The sequence below is a fragment of the Podarcis erhardii genome, assembly GCF_964252035.2.
Source record: "Podarcis erhardii genome assembly, chromosome: 7".
Taxonomy (NCBI): domain Eukaryota; kingdom Metazoa; phylum Chordata; class Lepidosauria; order Squamata; family Lacertidae; genus Podarcis; species Podarcis erhardii.
This window is the reverse complement of record NC_138511.1, coordinates 19703665-19727432: the sequence shown is the minus strand read 5'-3', so window position 1 is coordinate 19727432 and position 23768 is coordinate 19703665. Positions and strand designations below refer to the sequence as shown.

The window sequence follows — 23768 nt, the reverse complement described above, 5'->3', positions numbered from 1 at the left end:
TTCTGCAGGACACTCTTGGTTCAAGCGGGGCAATGGTGAGGCCAAAAAAGGCTTGACAACACACAGCAGAAGTTCAATGGGCATTGCAAAGCTGGCCTAAAGTGGGTCGTCGCAAGGGTAGCCCAATGTTCACTTTTAAAAGCAAAACAGAGAGAGAGAAATAGAAAAGGGCGTGGGGAAAGAACAAGCCTGCACTGATAATGTATACCAGTTCTATACTAGTCAAAGTGTCATGACCTCCCACCCTCCCAACCCCAATTCCTGGGAATTATAGTTTGGTGTGACTGCTAAACAAAACCCTGTTAGAGATCATCTAAGCCAGGGGTGTCCAACAGGTCGATCGCGATCTACTGGTTGATCATGGGGTGTCCCTGGGCAATTGCGGGACCCCCCACCGAAGTTCGCCCAGAAGGCTATGTGGCCCTCAGGCTGGAAACAGCTCCCAACACGCCCCAGAATTCTTCTGCAATATGAAAAGGTTTTTCAACAGAAAGAGATCCTTCGGCCTAAGCACTCAGAAAAGCACATGAAGCCTGGAGGCGCATCAAACAGCAGCATCTCCTCCAGAGATTACTTCTTTCCTTAACTTTAAAATGCCTTTCAAATTAAACAACATGAGTCTATTTACTGCTTTTTCTCCAGCTGTTGCCTGAAAACCACACAAATGCACCAATGATGTGCGTTTTGGGGGGGAGGGGGACACCTTTCACTCGCCATAATGCCACCTTCCCATGACGGTCTGTTTTGATTGCCAGCCACCAGCAACCATTTCCTTGTTGATGTTGGCCTCACCTACAGGAAGAACGTCCTGGTATGACAGCTGAGCAACCAGCACGAGATGTCAAAGCAAAGACAGCCTGGGCCTGGCTTGGTCTTTGTAATGTCTTCTTTCAGGAAGATGAGTATCAAGAAAGAAAAAGAATCTAGGCACCCTGGATAAGGTCCTGCAGAGCCAAGCTTGTGTGTTCCAGAGAGCTAAGAATGTACCTGAAGTGTTAAATAGCTTCTGTAAAACAGGTTGTTACTAACACACGCACACACGCGCACGCGCGCGCACACACACACACACACACACACACACACCCCACACGATAGCTGGCATTGATCCTATTTCATCTTTTTTAAAAATCTTTTTTTAAAAATTGAGTTTATATCCCACCTTTATCTCCAAGGAGCTCAAGGTGTAGCATGCATGCCCAACCCCACTCCTCATTCAATCCTCACATCAACTCTGCAAGGTAAGCTGGGCTGAAAGGTAGGGCCTGGACCAGGTTCACACACAGTGAGTTTCATGGCCAAGTGAGGATTTGACCCCTGGTCTCTTCAAGTCCCACCCTGACACTCTTACCACTGTGCCACGCTGGCTCTCGCAATAAAGGTACATCAGCCTAAGAGACAGTGGCACGCCCAAGGTCATGGGGGTATTCAATGCTTGTCCCACTCACGAGTAGATACACTGAAGTTAATGGGCATTACTAAGATCTAGTTATTTCAGTGTGTCTACTTGAGTAGGACTTATTTGAACGCAACCCACATGGCGGGTTTCACGGCTGGGTGGGGATTAGAGAACAAGAACCCAACACCTATCCAATGCTCTCATCAAATTTATCACTCTCTCTGTATGCTAAGCTATGCCAATTGTCCCACCCAGCCTTGGCATATGGCCCCCAGATGGTTACCCAGAGGGAAATGTGCCCCTCAGGATGAAAAACGTTCCTCCCGTTGTCCTAAAGGTATGAGTAGAAAGTTGAAAAGTTCTAAGAAGATCAGATCAAGAAGCCAATACTGTAAATATACTGAAGCTGGCTCTTGTGGATAAAAAGTTCTCTACATAGAGAATTCTCTACACAGAGTTGTAAAGGACTGTGAGAGTCAGCTAGTCCCACCCCCTGCAATGCAGGAATCTTTTGCCTAATGTGGAGCTCAAACCCACAACCCTGAGATTAAGAGTCTCATACTCTACCAATTAAGCTACTCAATTTAAAACAAATCCAAGATGCAACAGCTTCCCTTCCAGTTCTCTTGTAACTTCCATAGTCTGGTGCTGACCTAACACCTAAACACGATTAGCACTAACCAGAATTTGTCATCCTAACTGAAGTTCAGAGCCTCCCCCACCACCATACACAAAGTAAAGCCACAGCTAGCTCAGCAAGCAAAGTCCTGCCTTCATAAGGTGTTTATAGGGAGACACCAACAAGACCCCTGCTGTCCCTTTGTAAACAGAGTCTATAGAGGTAGAGAAATCATCTTATCCCTGGCTTGAAACCCATTGCACCACCTCAAGGATCACCTTAACACTAGCCTTGGTTTCCAAACCCACACTGAGTCCATAATTTTGTCTCGATACAAGGGGAAATACTTAAGGCATGGCTTTAAGGTGAGCTTCCCATAGGTTATCCGGTGGGATGGTGGATGAGATGGGGCTTTGATCTGATCCAATGGGGCTCTTCTTATGAAATTGGATATCAATGCTTAGCCACAGTTAATATAAACCAGTGCTATGGTTGCAAAGGGTTAATGGTACTGTGACCTGTCTGTACCACCACAGGGTCAGCAGCCCCACAGTAGGAATGGAGGAGCAATTAGTTTTGCTGGCATTTTAATAATCTGCACTTCTCGAACCAAAGCATGAACAGAAATACAGTTTCCTTCAGAATTTGCAAATTTTGCAACCCAGCCAATGAATGTGTACAAAAATGCATAAATTAGACGGTATACATAAAAATGTGTGTATTGGTGAAAACAACAGACAAAGGTAGGGAAGATTGCTGAAGTCAAAGCTGCATACAAAAACGTGTTTATTAGGAAAAATTCACACTAGAATGTGGAAATGTGAAGAAACTCAATTTAAGAATGGAAAACGGAAGCAACGGAGAGAAACAAAAACTGACCACCCTGCTCCTCAGTTTCATAACCTCTGTCCTGTCCTACCCTTACCAACCAATTAAATGTTTTAAGATCACACGAAGGGCAGGTTTGACAGATGTGGTGATGTGCCACCCACGCCACCATTCCTGTCTACTGTCTCACCCGCCACAGACAAAACATGAAACATGCGTCAATCAGGCTGGAAGCACAACTTTGAGCAGCTGTTCCATTCTCCTTACGCTTGCTAATTTGGCCAATTCTCCCTTGCAAGGAGCCTTAATTCTAGCGAGAGCTAACCCTGCAAACACACCATATACACATTTAGCTTGCACCACACAGAGCTACAATTCCCAGCACCCTAAGCAAACTATACCCCCCAGGATTCTTTGGGGGAAGCCATGTGTTTTCAATGGCACAGCCATGATGAAACCTTTTACTTGTGTAAATGATCCAGGTATGCTTTTGTATACTTGAATGCCCAAAGCTCGTGTCCTAGACTATGTACACGTGCGCTTTTAAATTTTTATTTAGAACAATTGTCCCCAGCCAGAGAAGGCTCCCAGAGCCACTTACATATAAGCAATTAAAACAGCTGACGTAAGCTGCGTACACATCATTCATTTAAAGCAAATTTAAAGTGCATTGCTTCCCTCTGGGAACTACAGCTTACTCCTCAGATAGCTAAAAATTCCCAGCACTACAATTCCCAGGATCCTTGTGGCGGGGTGTGTGTGTGTGTGTGTGTGTGTGTGTGTGTGTGCTTTAAATGTATGATGTGTAGCCACTTATAAGACCCAAACGATTAACTTTGGATTCACAAAGCAAAAACAGGAGTCCTCAAGTCCACTGAAGATGCTCAGCTCCCTGAAGGGCTGGGCTAGGTGTTGGACTCCCAACTCCCATCAGCCCCCACCAGCACAACCAATGGCGAGAGATGATGGGAATTGTAGTCCAACAAATATGTGGAGATCATTACTTGGCTATCGCTATGCTAGGCCTTCGGACTACAGGTCCAACTTGGGATCCTGACAGACCACATTTGCATGATTTTTTGTTTGTTTGTTTAAGTGTTGGGGAAGTCTAAAAAGGGAAAAAGTATCACCATTTTGATGCTTGGGGGGGGGAAAGCTTCTAACGATGCTTTAAAAAAAAGAAATAAAGGGAATGGCACCACATGGAGCCGCTTCTTTAAAAAAGATAGAGAGACACACTTAAGGCACTACTATATCAGCTGTGTGAATGGCTTCAAAGTACTGAAGAGAAAAGATTACCCTGGAGACCTCAGGAGACTGAAATATTTCCCCTTTCAGGAAAGGGAGGGGGGTGGAAGGAACCTCCCCACCAGCAATGGGGTTTTGGCATCGAGAATGCATGGGACCTGTTTGTATCTAATTAAACATTCTTTCATCGAGGACAACCGAGACAGCAACTCCAAGGTGACCAGACTGCTTAGGGGGGAGGAGGCAGGGCACCTTTGCAGACTTGGAAAGGAAGATCAAAGGAAGGAGAGGAAAGGAAGGCAGGTAAATTAAGTCAGGCTGTTCCCAGACATGTTGCAAAGGGTAAGAGACAAGACAAAACAACCACAGGCATGTAAGGTAATAGAGTATGCGCGACATAGTGTGGGACCAGTTCAGGATAATGGTTAACCTCAGAAGCAGGTTGCCTCTGGAAAAAGACCTCAGTGAACCTCAGGGTTTCCTGGATCCGATGCCCTCCAGATGTTTTGGTCTACAATTCCCATCAGCTCCAGCCAGAACAGCTGGGAGTCAACATCAATGGAAAGGGGTGCCATGTTGGGGATGAAAGGCTGGCTTACACCCCAACCCACCTCACATCCCAGAAATACCACCTACCTAGAATAGACGGAGGACTAAGGATTGGCTTGTATGTGTCATGTGGCTGAACTGTCAAACCTGCTGCTTAATGCTGGGTGGTGAAATGAGGGGGCTTGTTTCAGAGCAGCAGTGAAGTTGCCTGAAAGGTTCAAGGGTGCTTAAGAATGGGTGGCTGACATTTTGTTTTTGGCCCCTCTTACGAGGATGACATCTCCTCCTAGAATGTCCCAGGTGTACTGTCTATCCAGGGGCGGTGGGAAGAATGCTGGCCTTGATTTGTGCCTACCAGCTTTTACCCAATTCATTTTGGAGGGCAAGAATTGACTGTGTGACTGGGAGGTATCGCCCCCCCCCCATCAAAATGGTGTTTCAATTAAATGAAAAAGAAGTAAAATGGTGTTGCTAGAAAGGATAGTTTGGCTGCGTGCTAAATCAGTCGTGTGGATCACTTCAGCCGTAACAAACTCTGCAGGGGTCTACGTGACTCAAATTCTCTACCTTCCCAATTGGTTGTGCAAATTACCCTTTTCTGCATTTAGGTATGAGTTTTGATTGCCCTGATGAAGACAAAAAACGAAAGCGGGGAAGAAGAAGGAAAACCAAGAAACCCCAAATCACAGTCAACCCCTACAAGAACAACCTTCCATATTTTTAAGTGGTACCCAACAATCCCACCCCCAAATGCATCGTTATATAAACTCTTGGCCTACCATACAAAGAGGGGCCCCAAAATTGGTACCTGCAAGAGGTCTCACGGAAAGAGATGTTCAGATCCCAATGTGCATGTATCCTGTTGAGAGAGGAGGAGGAGGGAAAGGGAGAAAGAGAGAAAGAGAGAGAGAACTTTCAGTCGCAGGTGCTGAATAGGATGTTACAGCTCAGAGAAGCTCAGGCTCACAGACTAGGGGGGTGGTAACACTCCCTCATCTTGTAACCTCTGTCTAAAGTATTGTGTTCACCCTCTCCCACCTTTTCAATGCTAAAAGACAGCGTAGAGTGTCTATCTGCACAGACATTTGCCACAAACCACTGTTTACCTTTAAACCTGGGATGCAAGCAAGCTTCAGTCCCTGACCTGAAACTCTGTCTTAGAGCTAGTCACAGTTAATGTTGGCACAGAGGTAGCACAATACTCTAGTTATTTTTTTTTGGGGGGGGGGATCGGGTTTGAAGGAGGAAAGGAACAGAGGTGACTGGAGCCTACTGAGACTGGTGGGGCAGAAGGGAGGGAGCCCCAAAGTAGGTGGAGCCATAGCCAATGTCAGGTGGAGCCATTGTTCTTCCTGCCAAGCTGTCAAAAATTGAGAACCAGGAGGAGGAAGCCAAAGGCCATCTCCAGGGATGGATGCTATGAAGAAGGAAGGTGTATGGTGGCTGCTAAGGGCAGGCTGAGGTTGGTGAGGAAGTGCCTTGTTCATCCACTGCAAGAAAGAGAACAGTGAAAAAGTAAGGCACTCCTGATCCCTTCAACTATTAAGGGACCAGGAAATGTTATGCCTTCACCAGGGCAAAGTACTGCTTTAAAAAGCGAGCTGAATAAGCTGGCAGAAAAGCACGTTGTAAGGAGAGCCCTGTTGCTGGATCAAGCCCGTGGCCCACCATAGTCCAGCACCCTGTCCTCACAGTGGCCAGCTAGGTGCCTGAATAGGAAGCCCACAAAAGCAGGATCCCACCTGAGATTCCCAGCAAATGTATTCAGAAGCACAGTGGATAAGGGAGGCTGGTGGCAGTGAGAGATCGTGTCTCAAGTAACAAGATGATCTTCCAGGAAGGAGAAGAAGCCGAGGCCTGACATGTATTAAGGAAGCCCAAACGCTGCCTTGCACCACACACACACACACACACACACACACACACAAAAACCCGGTCACACTCCCTCCAGCTGTAAATAAATCATTAGCCCTTTCCCCGCCTCTGAAATTAATTCTGCATGTTCCGCCCGCAAGCTGGAGAGACAAGATTCCAGACAAGAGGCAGCCTAAATTTAGATGCTGACAAGTGACAGCGGATGAGATTTCCCCACCCCCAGCAAGCCTCTGAAGACTGCCTCAGGCAACCTACTTCATTTCAGATTCAGATTCAGGATCAAGTCCCCAGGTGGGATGATGCTCAGCCCCTGACTGGCTACTGGAGCTCTCTCACAAACTCACCTGGGAAGTCCAGGCATAGTAGGGCTAGAAACACAAGGTGCTGCCTTACACAGAGTCAGGTCAAGAGTCCCCTTGACTTAACATTTTCTATACTGATTGGCATCAGCTCTCCAGGCAAGGGACATTCCCAACCCTACCAGAAGATGCTGGGGACTGAACCTGGGACCTTTGGCAGGCAAAGCAGATGCTCTACAACTGAGCTAAAGCCCGTCACTAACCAGCTGATGAATTTCGATCTCCAGGCTGGTTTCAGCTTCCCTCCACTTCCTCTACCCACCCACACTGTCTGTGACAAGTCTACCAGTCCGTCTTCCCTGTCCTGGAAAGACTCCTTTGTAATTTCAAATCTTGGCTTGGCTTGGCTGGAGCTCCCAGATCATCATTTTCTGCATGGGAGTTCTAGAAGCTGTGGATTCGCTTTCAGGCTTAGCTCATCAGAGGCCAAACAGGAGGACCAGAGTGCAACAGCACGCTCCCCAATTGTGATTCCCCACTTTTAAATGGCTCAGGACTCCAATACCTCAAGGACCACCTCTCCCTATATGAACCAGCCCAAACCCTGGGATCATAATCTGAGGCCATTCTTTCGTGTGCCTCCTTCACAAGAGGTCCAGAAAGTGGCAACAGAGGAACGGGGCCTTTTCTGCAGTGGCTCCCTACTTGTTGAATGCTTTCCCCAGGGAGACTTGCCTGGCACCTTCATTGTGTATCTTTAGGCGTCAGGCAAAATCATTCCTCTCTTCCCAGGCCTTTGGCTGATTAAACAATCTATGGCCTTTTAAACTGTTAAGGGAGGTGGGTTGTTTTTATTTGTTACATTGTATTTTGTATTTTTGTGTTTTTATATTGCAAACTGCCCCGTGATCCTCAGATGAAGGGCGGTATGGAAATTTAATTAATTAATTAGTCATTTAAAAAAAAAAAAACATTCCCAGCAAGTGGTCTTCAGAGCCATGCTGCCTCTGGCGGGAGAGGGAGAACATAGCCCTAGTGGCTGGTAGATACTGACAGCCTTATCCTCCATGAATTTGTCTAATCCTCTTTAAAAGCTATCCAAATTGGTGAGCATCACTAGATCTCATGGGAATGAAAAAGTCATTTATTTTATCTCGTCTTCATTAAGGATGCAAGAGAAGCCTGCTGATCAGGCCAGTGGCTAATCTAGTCCAGCATCATGTTCTTACCGTGGCCAACCAGAAGCCTCTAGGAAACCAGAAAGTGGGACCCAGCAAACAAACAATATTGTCTCTGACCACGGAGGCAGAACATAGCCTTCCTGGCTATTAAGCCATTGATAGCTCTCTCCTCCATGAATTTGCCCAATCCTCTTTTAAAAGCCATCCACGTTGGTGGCTATCACTGTCCTATGGGAGTGAGTTCCAATATTCTGCTCCAATGAGTATCTCCCAGTTCTAGCATTATGAGGAGCAGAACCTCTGTCTATTCACTTCTTCCACACCCTGTATGATTTTACACACCACTATCAATCCCCCCTCTTGCCCCCCTTTTCTCTAAACCGAAAAGCCCCAAATGCTGTAACCTTTCCTCACAGGGGAGTTGCTCCAACGCCTTGAACATTTTTGGTTGCCCTCTATCTGAACCTTCTCCAGCTTTCTACAATATCCCTTTTTGCATGAGACGCCCGTTTCCCCCCAATAAGGCTTAAGACGGCTCAACATCAAAGCCGGCTTGGCTAGCATCAGAGTCTATTTTGCAAGAGAGAGAGAGAGAGAGAGAGGTGAAATTAAGCGCTGCAGTGAGGAGCGCATATTCATAACTTGGCAACTGCAGCTATCTGCGGAGCTGGATAATTAAACACCCATATTTAAACAAATGAGTAGGTAAGAAATGAAATTAAATCCCAATTATCTTCTATCTCCTACCCCCTCTCCTGTCCTCTTCCTTTTCTGGGTAGCTTAACCAAGCTCTGGCTCTGTCGTCGTCCCCCCTTTAGTTTCTAGGGTGTTATCTCCAATTAGATTTCTGGGGCTAATGTGCGTTTCGCTTTGGCGGGTTATTCATTCAATTGAAATCAAATTACTAATAATTTGCAAGCTATCAAGCTGCACGAGTCGTGTATTTGGGTGGGTTGGAGGGACCAAGAAGGCTCCTTATAAATTACTAATAATTAAATGGGGGGGGGGGAGATTTGAAGAGGGGGTTAGAGTGGGGCGGGAGCTAGAAGCAAACAGCAGCAAGGCAGCTGCTGACGTTCCCTTTCTCTGCTGCAACCTCCCCTGCCCTTCCTCTAACACACAATCAGTTACACAGGGTTTAATAAGGAAAGCCAGATGTGTCCCTCAACAACCAGAGGCAAGGCTTCCTCTCTGCTTGGAAAAGGAGGGGAAGCAGAAGGCGGCCTGGGAAAGGGGCCACCAATCAGTGGTAGGGCTTTGTATGCAAGAGCTACCAGGCTCAATCTCCACTTGCATCGCCAGGTAGGGCTCAGAAAGCAGCTTGGAGGGAAGCTGGCAATCACTGTGTGCAAAGACAGACCAAAGGCCTGACTCTGCAAAAGGCAGTGCCCTCTGTTCCCGGTAGTTGCTGGCATCTGTCTGTCTATAGAGACCATGGAAGAATGTGCCGTGGGAGCAGCGGTGCAGAATATGTTCCTTTGTCTTAAGGAAAGCTCTTTAAGCTTAGGGGTTGCGTGCCAACTTTGTGTATATCAAACACAAAAGTACATAATAAAAAACAAAAGCAAACCAATAATCCGTATTTTAAAGAAGATAGGATGCTAGCCAAAGGGCTGGTCGAAGTGGAATATTTCTGTCTGGCGCCTAAAGGTGTATAATTAAGTTGCCAGCTGAACCTCCCTGGGGAGAACATTCCACAAGCAGGGTGCCACTGTGGAAAAGGTGCGTTCTTGTGTTGCCACTCTCTCGTGGAGAAGGCACACGAAGGAGGGCCTCAGATGATGATTGCAAAGTTCAGACTGGTTCATCTGGGGATAAGTGGCCTTTGAGGTATTGTGGTCCTGAGTCATTTAAAGTTTAATAGGTCAAAACCAGCACTTTGAATTGGGGCCGGAGACTAATTGGCAACCAATGCAGTCAGCCCAGGATCAGCATTATATGCTCAAATCATCTTGCTCCAGTGAGCAACCTGGCTGCCCTATTCTACACTAGCTGAAGTTTCCAAACCATCTTCAGAGGCAGTATACCGCATTAGAAGATCCCAGGTTCAATCCCTGACATCTCCAGGTACAGCTGTCTGGAGAGCCACTGTCAGTCAGTGCAAACAATACGGAGCTAAAAGGACCAATGCTCCAACTCTGTACAAAGCAGCTTCTTCTTCTTTTATTTTTTAAATAAATAAAAACATGTAAGAAACACGCGTATCAATAAATAAACAGGAACTATAAGCCAATACAAAAGTGACTAATTGTTCATTCTACTGAGAAAGTTACAACAGACAACCTGGCATTTGCTAAGAAATGCAAAAAAAACCAGACACAATAGTAATTTGGGTCCTCAATCCCGTAGGTATCTCACAAGTTTCAATGAGTTTGAGGTGGCCTTCTCGTTTGATCATACAGGAGCATAATGGATCTTCCTGGCAGCTTCTTAAGGGAGCAGATGTAGCTCTGGGGTAGAGCATCTGATTTGCATGCAGAAGGTCACAGGTTCAATCCTCAGCATCTCCAGGTAGAGCTAGGAGAGACCCATGTCTGAAACCCTAGAGAGCCAATGCCAGGCAGTATAAACAAAACTGAGCTAGAAAATTCAGTGGCCTGGCTCAGTATAAGACAGACTTCTATACCCCAAGTGTTGCATTTTAAAGTGCTGTAACCCACTCTGAAGTGTGGCGCTGTGGGTTAAACCACAGAGCCTAGGGCTAGTCGATCAGAAGGTCAGCAGTTCGAATCACCATGATGGGGTGAGCTCCTGTTGCTCAGTCCCTGCTCCTGCCAACCTAGCAGTTAGAAAGCATGTCAAAGTGCAAGTAGATAAACAGGTACCGCTCTGGCGTGAAGGTAAACGGCGTGCCCATGCGCTGCTCTTATTTGCCAGAAGCGGCTTAGTCATGCTGGCCACATGACCCGGAAGCTGTACACCGGCTCCCTCGGCCAGTAAAGCGAGATGAGCACCACAACCCCAGAGTCGTCCGCAATTGGACCTAATGGTCAGCGGTCCCTTTACCTTTACCTAACCCACTCTGAGGCCTTAGAGTGAATGGTGGGAACTAAAGTAAGTTGTAATTATTTCCTAAAACAAATCAGTTGTTTATGGAAGGATGGCTAGTCAACATTCCTACTGTTAACAGACAGACAGACAGACTGACTGATAGTACATAAAATATATAGATATAATCAGACAGTATGTCTTTGCTGGGTGAAAGAGTGGATAAAACTTGATAATAAAGAATTATTGGACTTCGAAGGTTTTGATAACAGATTTGGATGGCACGCGTACTTATGGTATGGGAAGATGAAAATCCATAAAGGTTTTGGGAACCACATTTTTCGGAGTGCGTTAATAGAAATATGGGATAGGTATAAAAACCTATTAGAACCAAGAGTTCCACGCTGGTTATCCCTGTTGGAAGTTATGAGTGTAAAGAAAATTAATATGAGAGGTAAATGGATTACTTATGGTGAATTGACAATGAAAGGAGGAGGAAAATGGAAATTAAAACCATATGAGCAAGTTAAAGAATATGTTTATGATTGGTTGCATTACTTTCAGGTTAATGAAATGTTTAAAAAAGATATGAAAGAATGTGGTTATGCAGAAAAAGACTCTAGTTTCAGATTGACATAATAAATAATGATTGTAAAATTCTGTCAAAAATGTATAAGATATTGTTGGAATGGCATACGAAAGATGAAGAAGTTAAGTCGGTAATGATACAATGGGCCAGGGATTTTGGTCATAATATACAATTTGAAGATTGGGAAAAATTATGGAAAGATAACTTAAAATTCACTGCATGTACGGCGTTAAAGGAAACTGTGATGAAAATGTTCTATAGATGGTATATAACACCAGTAAAATTGGCAAAAATGTTTAAGACGTCTAATAAGTGTTGGAAATGTAAAGAAAAAGAGGGAACGTTTTATCATATGTGGTGGGATTGCAAGAAAGTTAAAAGTTTCTGGGAGATGATATATAACGAGCTGAAAAAGATGTTAAAGTATACATTTGTAAAGAAACCAGAAGCTTTTCTTTTGGGGATTACAGGAAAAGAGATAAGAAGAAAAGACTGTAAACTCTTTCAATATGCTGCTACATCTGCAAGGATTTTACTGGCCCAGAAATGGAAACAAGAGGAAATACCAACGATAGAAGATTGGAGATCGAAACTGACGGACTATGCAGAATTGGACAAGCTAACTGGGAAAATCAGATATCTTAAAGACCAAAAGTTCATCAAAGACTGGGGGAAATTTGTAGAATATCTGAAAAATATATGTGATGTGCAAACAATGTTAGTGGGATTTAAAGAAGCATTGTGAAATCTAAGAGGTATTGTCAAAACAATAGATGTGGGAGGGAAGACTAAAGACAATACTAAAGGAGAAGGAATGTGTAACTAAGAGGTACAGATGGATGATTGTCAGAGAAGCTGAAGGAAGTTCGAAAAGAGAGAATTTGTTTGTTAAAATTGGATAAAATTGTTTATTTGTGTTGTAAAACAATAAAAAATTATTATTATATATATATATATATATATATATATATATATATAATCAGACACATTCAGAAATCTAACAGGCCAAGGTGTTGTTAGGTTCTTAAATGCCCAAGATGCAAATCTGCATAAATAGATAGAGTGCCTCTGGGAAAGTTTAGATGACTCACTGGAACCTGTGCTTTTCAGCAGGTATGCAAAAAGAAAAGAGAAGAGTTTAACAAACTGATAAGAAAGGCAGGAGATCTGCATTTATATCCGGCTAAATTTTCCTCAGAATAAACTCACCAAAATTAATGCACACAAGTTGGTAGTGTCCATTAACTTCAACAGGTCTACTAGAACAAGTCTGGCTGGAGATATTGGGTTGTATGCAATGCTAGCCCTACTCCGAGTAGACCTATTGGAAGCTAATGGACATGATGTAGGTCCACTGTAGTGGGATTTAGCTGGGGCACAAGCCTCAGGAAAAAGACCGCAACTTATACCAGCATTTTCACCCATATATGCAATTTTATGCCCTTGTAGATAGTTTCTGTGTGTAATATTTGTTGGATAGCCGAGTGTCGGCTCGCATATTATTTCACAGAGTGCGAATTTGGAGAGGTTCTCATTACTCCACCATCCCTAACATAGACCTAGGTGGTTTTGCTCTGGGGCTTGTTGGAAGAGGGACCAGCTTGCCTTATACAAACTCAGAAAATTTGTCCCTTTAGCCCGGTACTGTCTACACTGACTGGCAGTGGCTATCCAGCATTTCAGGCAGGGAGCCTTTCTCAGCCCTACCTGGAGATGCTGGATATTGAACTTGGAGCATTCTCCGGGCAAAGCAGGTGTTCTACCTGGCTCCCTTTTAGGAAGGGATTTCTCCCAGCACACACTCAGCCTCCCCCTCTGCGCTGCCTGCCAGTTCCACAGCACAATAAAGTAGCCATTTCCGCTCACTATCAAATCTAAGTCCTCATTAGACCCGCTGCCGCTTCCTGGCACTCTGGATCAAATCCAGCGCTCGTTTCCCAGACGGATCTTAAATGTATTTTATTTATTAGGGTGACAGTCATTACTATGAAGCGGCGGCAGCAGCAAGCAGCTGTGCTGGAGGAGGAAATGTCAGGAGAACACTGAAGGGCTAGGCTGAGGAACAGCATCACTGGCAGGGAACGCAGTGGCAAAAGCCCAACCAGAGCTGAACCTAGGAAGCTGGGCCCTTGAATGGTGGTACAAACAGGCCTAGAGATTTCTCCTCCCCGCTGTCCCAACCACAGCACCTCTCTATACTACTACTTCTTTAGCAATCACTCGTAGCAGAGTAAGATTGTCTTCCATGAACACGGTCTTAACCGTGAGTCTGTAAGTGACTGCGGAGGCCAGTTCTGGATCCACACATTCTTCCACAGTGGGGGCGTTGATCAAGAGTAGGGTTTGCCAAATGTGCCTTCCTCTTAGCACGTTTCTCCCTTTCATCCTGAGTTTGAGCATCTTCAAAGGGCATGAGACCTTTGGTAAAGGCTGTTCTCCAAATGGAGCGCTCGCAGGCCAGTATTTCCCAATTGTCCTTGTTTATACTACATTTTTTTAGATTTGCCTTGAGAGTGTCTTTAAACCTCTTTTGTTGACCACCAGCATTACGCTTTCCATTTTTAAGTTCAGAATAGAGTAGCTGCTTTGGAAGATGATCATCAAGCATCTGCACAACAGGACCAGTCCAACAAAGTTGATGTTGAAGAATCTTTGCTTCTTCCAGTTCCAGTAGTTCACCTGTCTTCCCAAGTGATGTGTAAGAATTTCCAGAGATACTGTTGATGGAATCTTTCAAGGAGTTGCAAGAATTTGCCGGCTGCAGCTAATAAAGAGATGCCTCGATAATTTCCGCAATCTGTTCTATCTGCCTTCACAGCCATTGTAACATAACACTTGTTATCTTCTGCCTGTTCTCCTGTTGAGGACTTCTTGGATCATTCTTTGTCTAGCTTCTAGCTCCTCCCCTTTGACAACCCTGGTGGGAGTATGGGACTCCCTACAGCTTCGCTCACAAGGGTCATAGGAACGTGCAAGCCCACTCACCACAACAAGGTGATGATCCAGTGAGTGAGACCACTCTATACACAGAGATGGGTGAACACACCAACTTTGATTCCTCTCAATTTCTCATTTTTCCAGTCTTAAATTTAGTTCTCCACATTTCTACGTCAGTCTGCAGTGTTTTGTTGTTTTTGAAGGCCCCATGAAAACTCATCAGCATTTTAATGCAAACTCCTAATAATATACCGTACATACTGTTGCATGGAATTTTGCATAATATAAATTTTAGTTTTGCAAAAGGGGGCAGATTGTCTACCTAACAGAACTACAACTTTAAGGATTAGTGCCCAAGTTTGCTTTTTTCCTCTTCCCTCCCTATCCCTCTTACCTTTAGTGATTTTTTTTAGATTGCAAGCCTGCAGGCAGGGACTTGTCTTGCTTAACTTATTGTATGGAAGCTGCTCTGGGACCCTTTTTTGTTGCTGAAGGGCAGGGCACAAAAACACTAAATAAACTGATTGGCTGATCAATTGTAGGGCTGGTCCTTCTGTCAATGGAAGATAAATCCCAGACCTTTGCATCTTACGAGTCTTTTATCATCATCATCTTTTTAAATTAAATTTCTATACACCCTTCATCCAAGGACTGTGGGGCGCGTTTAAAATATAAAACACAAATCTACGTAACATACACTACCATGACGACTTGCAACAAACACACCCACACCCACACCAGTGGGTAGATGGTCCCATAAAAGCCTCAAAAGAACAAGTTTGGCTGGAGATACTGAGCTGTATCCAATGCTAGTCCTACTTGGGAGTAGACCCTTTGGATGCTAATAAATATGACTGAATGTAGGTACATAAATTTAAATGGGTCTGCTCCGAGGAGGATTTAGTTGAGCATAATTCTCAGTAGAGAGATTCCTACTTACAAAGGTTGCCAGAGAAGATGGGAGCCACAGACCTGACCCACTCTCTGCCCCCTTTGCACACAGCTGCGTCCCACAAGTGCCAGAAACATGTAAGGAGGGTGGGGGAGCAGGGATGCAGAATGGGGGGTGGGGGGGAGAATGGGGGCTGCTTTGGTTTGAACTCCAATCAATTAGAGAGGCAAAGAGCAGCAGCCTTCAGGGATGTCAGAAATAGATTTCCACTTAAGAGCACCAGGGATGCGGCTGACAGACTGACAGCCCCAAACCATTAAAGCCTTCACGGAGGCTGGCAATTTTGCTATTAGAAGATGGAAGTCTGGGTAAGAACGGCGCGGTGACCCGGTTCACTGGAGGCAAAGTGGAAAGGAAATGGGGGCAGGGAAGGGGGGAAGCAGCGGAACGGGGGAGGATGGGGGGCGGACAGAAAGTCCCCCCCCACCGCTAAACCACCGAGACACTCAGCCCATCAGTCAAAATAACAGCGGCGAAATGAGGGGAATTCTAAAAACGTATACCTGACCCTCCCTTAACCTCATCCATCAATCTTTCCACACCTCCCTTGTTCCAATCCGTAGTCTCTCTTCCCAACCCTCTCCCCTTCTCTTCTTCGAATTTACTGCGGGCTGTACGGACAACTCCCAGCACATTGGCGGGACACCAATAAAATATCCCAGCTACCCCTGGAGCTGTTTTGCCTGCTCAACCTGCGAGACTGCCGATTTAAAAGAGCATTTCCCACCAGCCCCAAGCCAAAAGGACTGTTGCCAGTTTTAAAAGACGCGTTTTGGTGGCGTTTCTTCTTGCTGGTAGGGGCACTTGACGTCAGCTGCAGGGGCCTGCACCGAAAGGTAGATTTCTCCACGAGTGGCTGTTAGTCGCTGATAGAAACTGAAGACCGTTCCATCAGATTCCTATTCTTTGTCTAGAGTGGGTGGGCTGGAGTGAGGATCTTACGCATTCAAACACACATACTAATAGGATACAAAATGTTGGTCCACTTAACGCAAGCCAGAGGCAGAAAAACTACAGTGGTGCCCCGCAAGACGAATGCCTCGCAAGACGGAAAACCCGCTAGACAAAAGGGTTTTCCGTTTTTTGAGGTGCTTTGCAAGACAAATTTCCCTATGGGCTTGCTTCGCAAGACGAAAACGTCTTGCGAGTCTTTTCCCTTTCCCCCCCTTTTTCTAAGCCGCTAAGCCGCTAATAGCCGCTTAGGCGCTAATAGCCACTAATAGCGCTAATCCGCTAATAGGGGATGAAAAAACCGCAAGACGAAGAGACTCGCGGAACGAATTATTTTCGTCTTGCGAGGCACCACTGTATAGGGGACGCCAAATAATTGTGGGATGCCAGTTGATGAGAATCACAAGTGAGGAGAGTCCTGTTGCTCTTGGGTCCTCTGCCGGTGTGCCAGAGGCATCTTGTTGTCAAGAGATAACAAGATGATGGGCTATGATGGGCTACTGGCCTGCCCAATCCAGCAGGGCTCTTCTTACTTAGCTTATTTTATTAGTGACTCAGCTGGTTAGTTTAAACCAAGGGTGGGGAAGCTCAAAGTCCAGGGCTCCAGGCAGCGGAGGTATAGGATCAGAGTTTGCATTCTCCTAGATGCCAACCTGGGAAGGTAGCCCAAGCCCCATCTGCCCCTCGCTTCCCTCTACAGCAGGTGCAGAAACTGTGTTCTCAACCACTGGACCAACTTATCAGTCTCCATCCGTTCAATCCGCCAAAGCCTGTCTTTGCATGCAGGGAAGTAGCTAACTCACCGAGGGTTTGAGATCCATTGGATACCCTCACCTGGTTTTGCCGGCCACTCAAAGCCATTCCAAGGGTGTGGCCACCATCACATGCCGACAGCTTCTAGGAGCCACGGGTGAGAGCTGAGTGCAGGGTGGGGACCAAAGGTAGACACACTAACCCAGAAGGAGCACGACATGTCCCCCACAAGAGGTACTACCCCTCCCCAAACACCCCATAAACCCTGGACTGTAGCTACTGACCAAAGGTTAAGAGTCACCTCTGTTGCCCTACTCACTCTGGACCTAGCCACCACTAGCATGTGGACCTCATAAGACTGCCTACAAGGAAATGTGGGCCCCAGACTGAAAAGGGTTCCTCACTCTTTGTGGCATGAAATACCACCACCTGCTCTTTGACTTGTGGTCCCGTGTTCACTTAGTAGCCTACTTGCTTCCTGCCAGCTCTTTCTTCCTCTCTTCCTTCAGTAACTTTGCCCCGGAGCTTCGTGTCTCTTGGCTCCACTGCCCTCTTCCTTTCCAGCTTATTCTCTGTCACTGCATCTCTGTCGCTTCCCCCACCTCCTGACCATTTGTATCTACTAAGGATTTTCATCCTATCAGGCATTATGACCTTTCGCTTCACCTTTGGAAGCTGCAGTGTCTGTCAACATTCTATTCCGGCAGCGTTCCCCGAGCAGTAAGGAATGCTAACATCACAGGCAGATCAATGAATGGCTAGTTTCTCTGGGAAGCAAACAGTTTTCAGCCTATAGGCAGATAAATTACCTGAGCCCCACGTGTCAAGAGATAACCTCTTCCTTAATATTCCAAACCACACAGTTTGTAAATCATTCTCTGTTAAATATGGTAGTACTATTTTGAAGTGGTATAGAGGATCTCAGTAATCCTCATTCCTACCCTGTAAGGCAGGCCAGCACTATTTTTGTAGGCGGGGTAGGGGGGGGAAAGGAGCTGAGATTGAAAAACACTCAGTGGCCATATTCAGACCTCACATTAAACCATGGTTTAGTGGAGCCAGGCCTACTCTCAGGCTCATGTGTTCCTCCCTTCCCCTCACACATGGTCAGGAGGATGAGCTTGGACTAACCTGAAAAAGGGTTTTACTAATCTATCGGGGGCTACCAAGAGAAGAACGGAATGTTGCATTCCTATGCTGGGCATGGAAGAAGTAAGTTTCCTATCTCTAACAACCCCACTTGCTGCTAGCCCTCCTCTGGCAGACCACTCACTTGCAATTCCAGGTCACCTATAGGCCAGAGTGTAATTGAAAGAACGAGTTAAGGGATAGCAAAAGCTTCCAAGCTCCAATCTCTCTCAGTGGAGCAAAGAAAGCAGAAGAGAGGGAGGACAAAAACCAGGAAACATAGACAGACATCTTCTCGACACACTAAACCATGGCTTAACACAGGGCAGGGAACCTGCAGAGGAGGATTATTAGTTTGTTTTGCTTTTGTTCTTCTTTTTATTGCATATTTGTGTTGTTTTAACTTGTATTTTTATTCTGTGAAATGCCCTGAGATCTTCAGACAGAAAACAAACAAGCAAGCAAATATAGACATCTAAGATTATAGCATTCTGGACCATTGGCCAGGTTGGTTGGGGTTGATGAGAGTTGGGAGTCCAAACAACTGGAGGGCACTATGCTGAGAAAGACTGGCTTAAAAGTGCACGGCAAAGTATTCTGAACTCATTGGTCTCAGAATCAAAATCTGTAGCCAAGGACGTAGTCAACTGGGGATTTTTCTAGCCTCGAGACCTTCCATGAAAACAGAGCGAGGCTGAAATCACAGGTACACTGGGAGGCAAGCGCCACTGGTGTATGTTATGCACAAAACTGGGATGCAAAATCTCAGAGGAAACCACTTTAGTAGATGACCAAGCCAACGACTAATAGTTAAAACTTTCTCTCCTCTTCTCTCTTTCCTGACTGTATTTTCTCGCCAATGAGCCCAAGCAAATCACTATAATTAAAATTCTGAAGATAAAAGCATTTTATTGGTTTGCAAACCCTGGGTATTCATCTAACAAACTATTCACCTCCCTCCTTAGTAAGACAAAGCAGGGCTACTGGAACAGAGGCGCTGAATTAAATGGGTAGTTAAAAAGGAAGGATGAACAATTTGGAGATGCTTTGTGCCTGGCTCCATAGCACATCGCGCACCCATGGTAGGGAAGGACGCAGACCTATTGCCCAGCTTTACATGCAGAATTAATAAACTGCATCCACAACAATGGCCACAAGAAACAGGGTGTCAAGTCAGAGATGCTTCTTTTTCCGTTGGGGTGGGGGTTTGGGGGAGGAGATGCTGTGCCACTCCAGCTCCCCAGACCTCTGCTGTTGGTGACCCGGCAAAGTGGGAGGAAAACGGCTTAGTGACTGGCAAGCAACAGGCACATAAAACCCCCTCACACACAGAACTAGAAAAGCAATTACACGCCTTTGCTCTCCCATTCCTTTGTTTTTATAGGGCTTGTTTCGGAATCCAAGCAACTCTGTGCATTAGCGAGCGCAGGGAGAGGATGGTGGTGGTGATGATCAAGAATAGCTGTAATGATACACTTGGGGGGTGGAGGGCAATGAGACACAGCTGCAATACATTTTCATTGCCTCTCCGTTACAAGGTATTACACAATGCATGCTTTCCCAGAGGAATCCAAAGTCTGGACTCTCTTTGGGGATTGCTTTGTTTCCCCAGAGGGAAAAATTGTCTCTCCTCTACCCATGGCAGCTACATTGCCAGGGGTGTAGAATATAGGAAGTTGTTTTATACTGAATCAGACCATTGGTCAATCTAGCTCAGTATTGTTGGCACTGACTGGCAGAAGCTCTCCAGCATTTCAAACATGGGTTTCTCCCAGCCCTAGCTGGAGATGCTGGGGATTGAACCTGTGACCCCCTTGATGTGGGGTAGCATATCTGCTCCAATAGAGTCTTTGTCTGTACTTGTACACTTAATAAAGCAAATATTTTTAAATGACATTCAAATCTCCAGTGATCTCTCTAAAGAAAATCAAACCCACTGCCTCTGGAATCTATTATGACTCAGGGAAGTGGGGAAAGCACAACAAATATGTTTTTTACAGCATAACTCTTCTACAAGAAGTGTGATCACAGAATCTTACTGTCTAGGCTTGCTTTCAGGGCATGTGGATTTTTATGAGCACTACATGACATCACAGCATGCCAACCAATGGCTTTCAAAGGGGATATGCAGCCATCCAATCAGAGACTTTTTGCAGTCTCACAACTTGCAACCGCTGGGGTAGAAGCACAAATGATCAACTCACACTCAATGCTTTGGGGTGTGTGGGGTGAGATAGGAAATCACAATAAACAAAATTACCTTCTTTTCATGATACTAATATGCAAATCCTCCTCTTGCTTGACATCAGGGTGGTGACCGTTGACCTTGTCACTCTCCTCACTGTCGTCACTGTGTGAGAAAATGGAGGGAAGCTCTTTCTTTGGGGTCCTGGTAGGAGGCAAGGGGATGGTCCTCTTCTCAGCAAGGCGACCCCGATTCTGTGGAAGGGGAGATATCCGGAGTCGAAGGAAGGGAAGGGGGGAGAGAAAGAGGAAAAGATCAGATTAGGTGACTCAATCAAGATGTGCTGAAGGGGGGAGGTTTTTTAAATAAAGTCAGTCATCTGTTGGGGTGGCTCTGTTGACACCTCCATAATCCCTATGCAAAACAAACTATAGTTAATGTTAATGGTGTGAACAAACCATCATCAAAGCTGAGGCGTACAGCAGATTATCAATTAGACCTTCGTTTCTTACATTACAGAATGATTAAAAGCACCAGAAAAGGCTGCTGCGTCTTTGTGTGAATCTTTTGTGGCTCTTGGCAGGAGACTGGATTCCTATGCAATACTAAATTGTGGTTAGCATTAACTAATTTTGTAAACCAAGTAGATGCTTTAATTAATGAGTAATCTTTAAGCACAGTTAATAAACCATAGCTAAGCTGCAGGGCTCACAAGTACAGTGGAACCTTGGTTCTCGAACGCAATCCATTCGACTCCCAAAACCGAAACCAAGGCGCGGCTTCCGATTGGCTGCAGGAGCTTAAAGCGGAAGCCGCGTCGGTTGTTCGACTTCCAAAAAACGTTCAAAAACCGGAACACTTGCTTCTGGGTTTTCGGCATTTGGGAGCCGATTTGTTTGTCAACTAAGCAGTACGAGAACCAAGGTTTCATTGTAATGCTATGCCATGATTTAATAAACCATAGTTTAATGCACCATGGTGCTTGGGAACCCTGAGAAATGGGACGAAACAGCAGTGGATGGGGGACTGCAGAGGGAAAAAGTGGCAGGCACAAAAGGGTTAAATACCCCTCCCACTTGCCACTCTAAAAATGCCTCCACACCCCCCCCCCCAATATTTTACATACAGTATTCAGCAACCAACACAGGAAGGTTCCAAATATGCAACAAAGTATTCAGTTGCACCCTAACAAAAATGACACTCCTGGTTGTTTTTTAAATTGAAGCCATTCCTGGAAATCTGAGCACAGCACCTATATTGAGCATTTATTCCAGCAATTGATGCTTTTGCCAGGGACCCCCAGAGCTCAATGCCTAACCTCCCCGCTCCACCCCCACAGCTAGATGTCGCAGTGCACCTCTTTCCCGCTAAGTCACAATTTATCGCATCAATTAAGAGTCAGCGGCCTGCAAATTCCCAACACACAACTGCCACGGGACTGCCTCGAGTGCGGCTCCAGAAGCAGAGGAGGGGGACGGTGCCAATCTCAGCTCATAAAAATCATTTAATGGCCATTATGGTACCTAAGAGCAGTTACTTGGTCTCAGTGGCTGCTCAGGGACTCATCATACTTAACTAGAGAAGGGGGAAGGAACAGAGGGTGTGTGTTGGGGATTGAGAACAGCCCTCGCGGAAACTATTCAGAGCCCCACACAGAGAGAAATAGGGGGTCCTGTTAAGCTTCCTTTAACAGCCCTGCCAGGCTCACAATCGGGGGTGGCTCAAGTGCACACTTATGGGTCAAGTGGCCTGCATTTGCGACTCTAACACAGCCTCTCCCCCAACTTGGTGCTCAGATGCTTTGGACTACAGACACATTTACACACTGGACTTTCGAGCAGCAATGATCGGTTCTCATAGAATTGTAGAGCTGGAAGAGACCTTGAGGGTCATCTAGTCCAAACCCCTGCAATACAGTGGTACCTCGGGTTAAGTACTTAATTCGTTCCGGAGGTCCATTCTTAACCTGAAACTGTTCTTAACCTGAAGCACCACTTTAGCTAATGGGGCCTCCTGCTGCTGCCGGAGCACGATTACTGTTCTCATCCTGAAGCAAAGTTCTTAACCTGAAGCACTATTTCTGGGTTAGCAGAGTCTGTAACCTGAAGCGTATGTAACCTGAAGCGTATGTAACCCAAGGTATCACTGTACAAGAATCTTTAGCCCACTGTTGGGCTTTTTGCCCAACTTCTCTTCTGCACTAGGGCAGGGGCGTGCATACGCACACACACTGCTCCTGTTGCACTACTGCTGGCTGAATGCAGAGTGGCATGAAACTAAATTTTATTAAGTTGGGTCCATTATTTTCAACAGGTCCACCCGGAGTAAAACTTAGCTGAATGCCACCCTATAATAATCTGGAGTCATTCCTCCAGATTAACCTAACACATCAAAGTTAATGGGTTGTAGTCAATGCTAGTTCTACTCAGATTAGATTCCTAGCACTGCAAGCCAATGGGCAGGCTTGCAATTTACTTCAGCATGATTCTAGTCCACTTTATTTAACCACCAGTAGCGCGGATGTTTTGCAGATTACCAAATGTGTATTAAGAGTCCTGAAGACAACGGAATGTAGACAATGCTAGTGCTTTTCAGAGTAGACCCCACTGAAATTAACACAACTTAGGTCCATTCGTTTCAATGGATCTACTCTGAGTAGGATTTAGCTGCATGCAACCCAAAAATGTGACCAAGAACTTTGCATCAACATGTGAAACATAGTCCCACTCATATAACCTACTGCATTTTCTATTACTGGCACACCACCCCGAACAATTGAAAATGTTCACAAACATTCCATGTCATCACAACACCTCAGCCAATGGCTAAGAGGCTTGCAAATAACCTGCCGCTCGTCTGAGCCTCACAGATACCATAGTGGAAAAGAGTTTCCTAGTCACTAAAAATTAGGTGCTAGGAAAAAGTTGGCTGAATTCAAGGTCCTAATTTGTTCTGGGTTTGTTTCCTTCTCGGGGAGTAACACAGCAACTGAAGCATATATCAAACATCTGAAACATTTCACAGTTGCTAGTCCAGCATCCTGCCTGGGAAAACCATCACCACCGCCGGACATGCACAGCCTCCAAAAAAATTTAAAACGGCATTTTAAGAGAGTCCTAGCTTTGTTCACTTCCAGTACAAACACTGGATCAGCCCAAAGGAAGTCCCTTTGGACGTGGCCTCCTTTTATAACCCTGAGATAATCCTCCCTTGCTAATAAGAGTACTGTGCATCATTGTGTGCTGGGGGGCAGGGAAGAGACCCGAATTTTATCTTCTGCCTCTTGACTT

The 23768-nt window shown here is 45.6% G+C and overlaps 1 protein-coding gene across 10 annotated transcripts in view; it reads right to left on the bottom strand.

The window, feature by feature from the left end:
- Positions 1 to 23768, bottom strand: part of SAMD11 (sterile alpha motif domain containing 11) — a 340371-nt gene that overhangs the window by 91037 nt on the left and 225566 nt on the right. For 9 of the 10 annotated variants that reach the window (XM_081870871.1, XM_081870873.1, XM_081870868.1 and 6 more), the window contains 2 exons: positions 20554 to 20732; positions 5449 to 5499 (listed from right to left, as the gene is read on the bottom strand). In XM_081870871.1, coding sequence (XP_081726997.1) covers positions 5449 to 5499; positions 20554 to 20732 — 230 coding nt within the window. The remainder of the gene's footprint in view (positions 1 to 5448; positions 5500 to 20553; positions 20733 to 23768) is intronic. The other variant, XM_081870867.1, reaches the window with a different exon arrangement.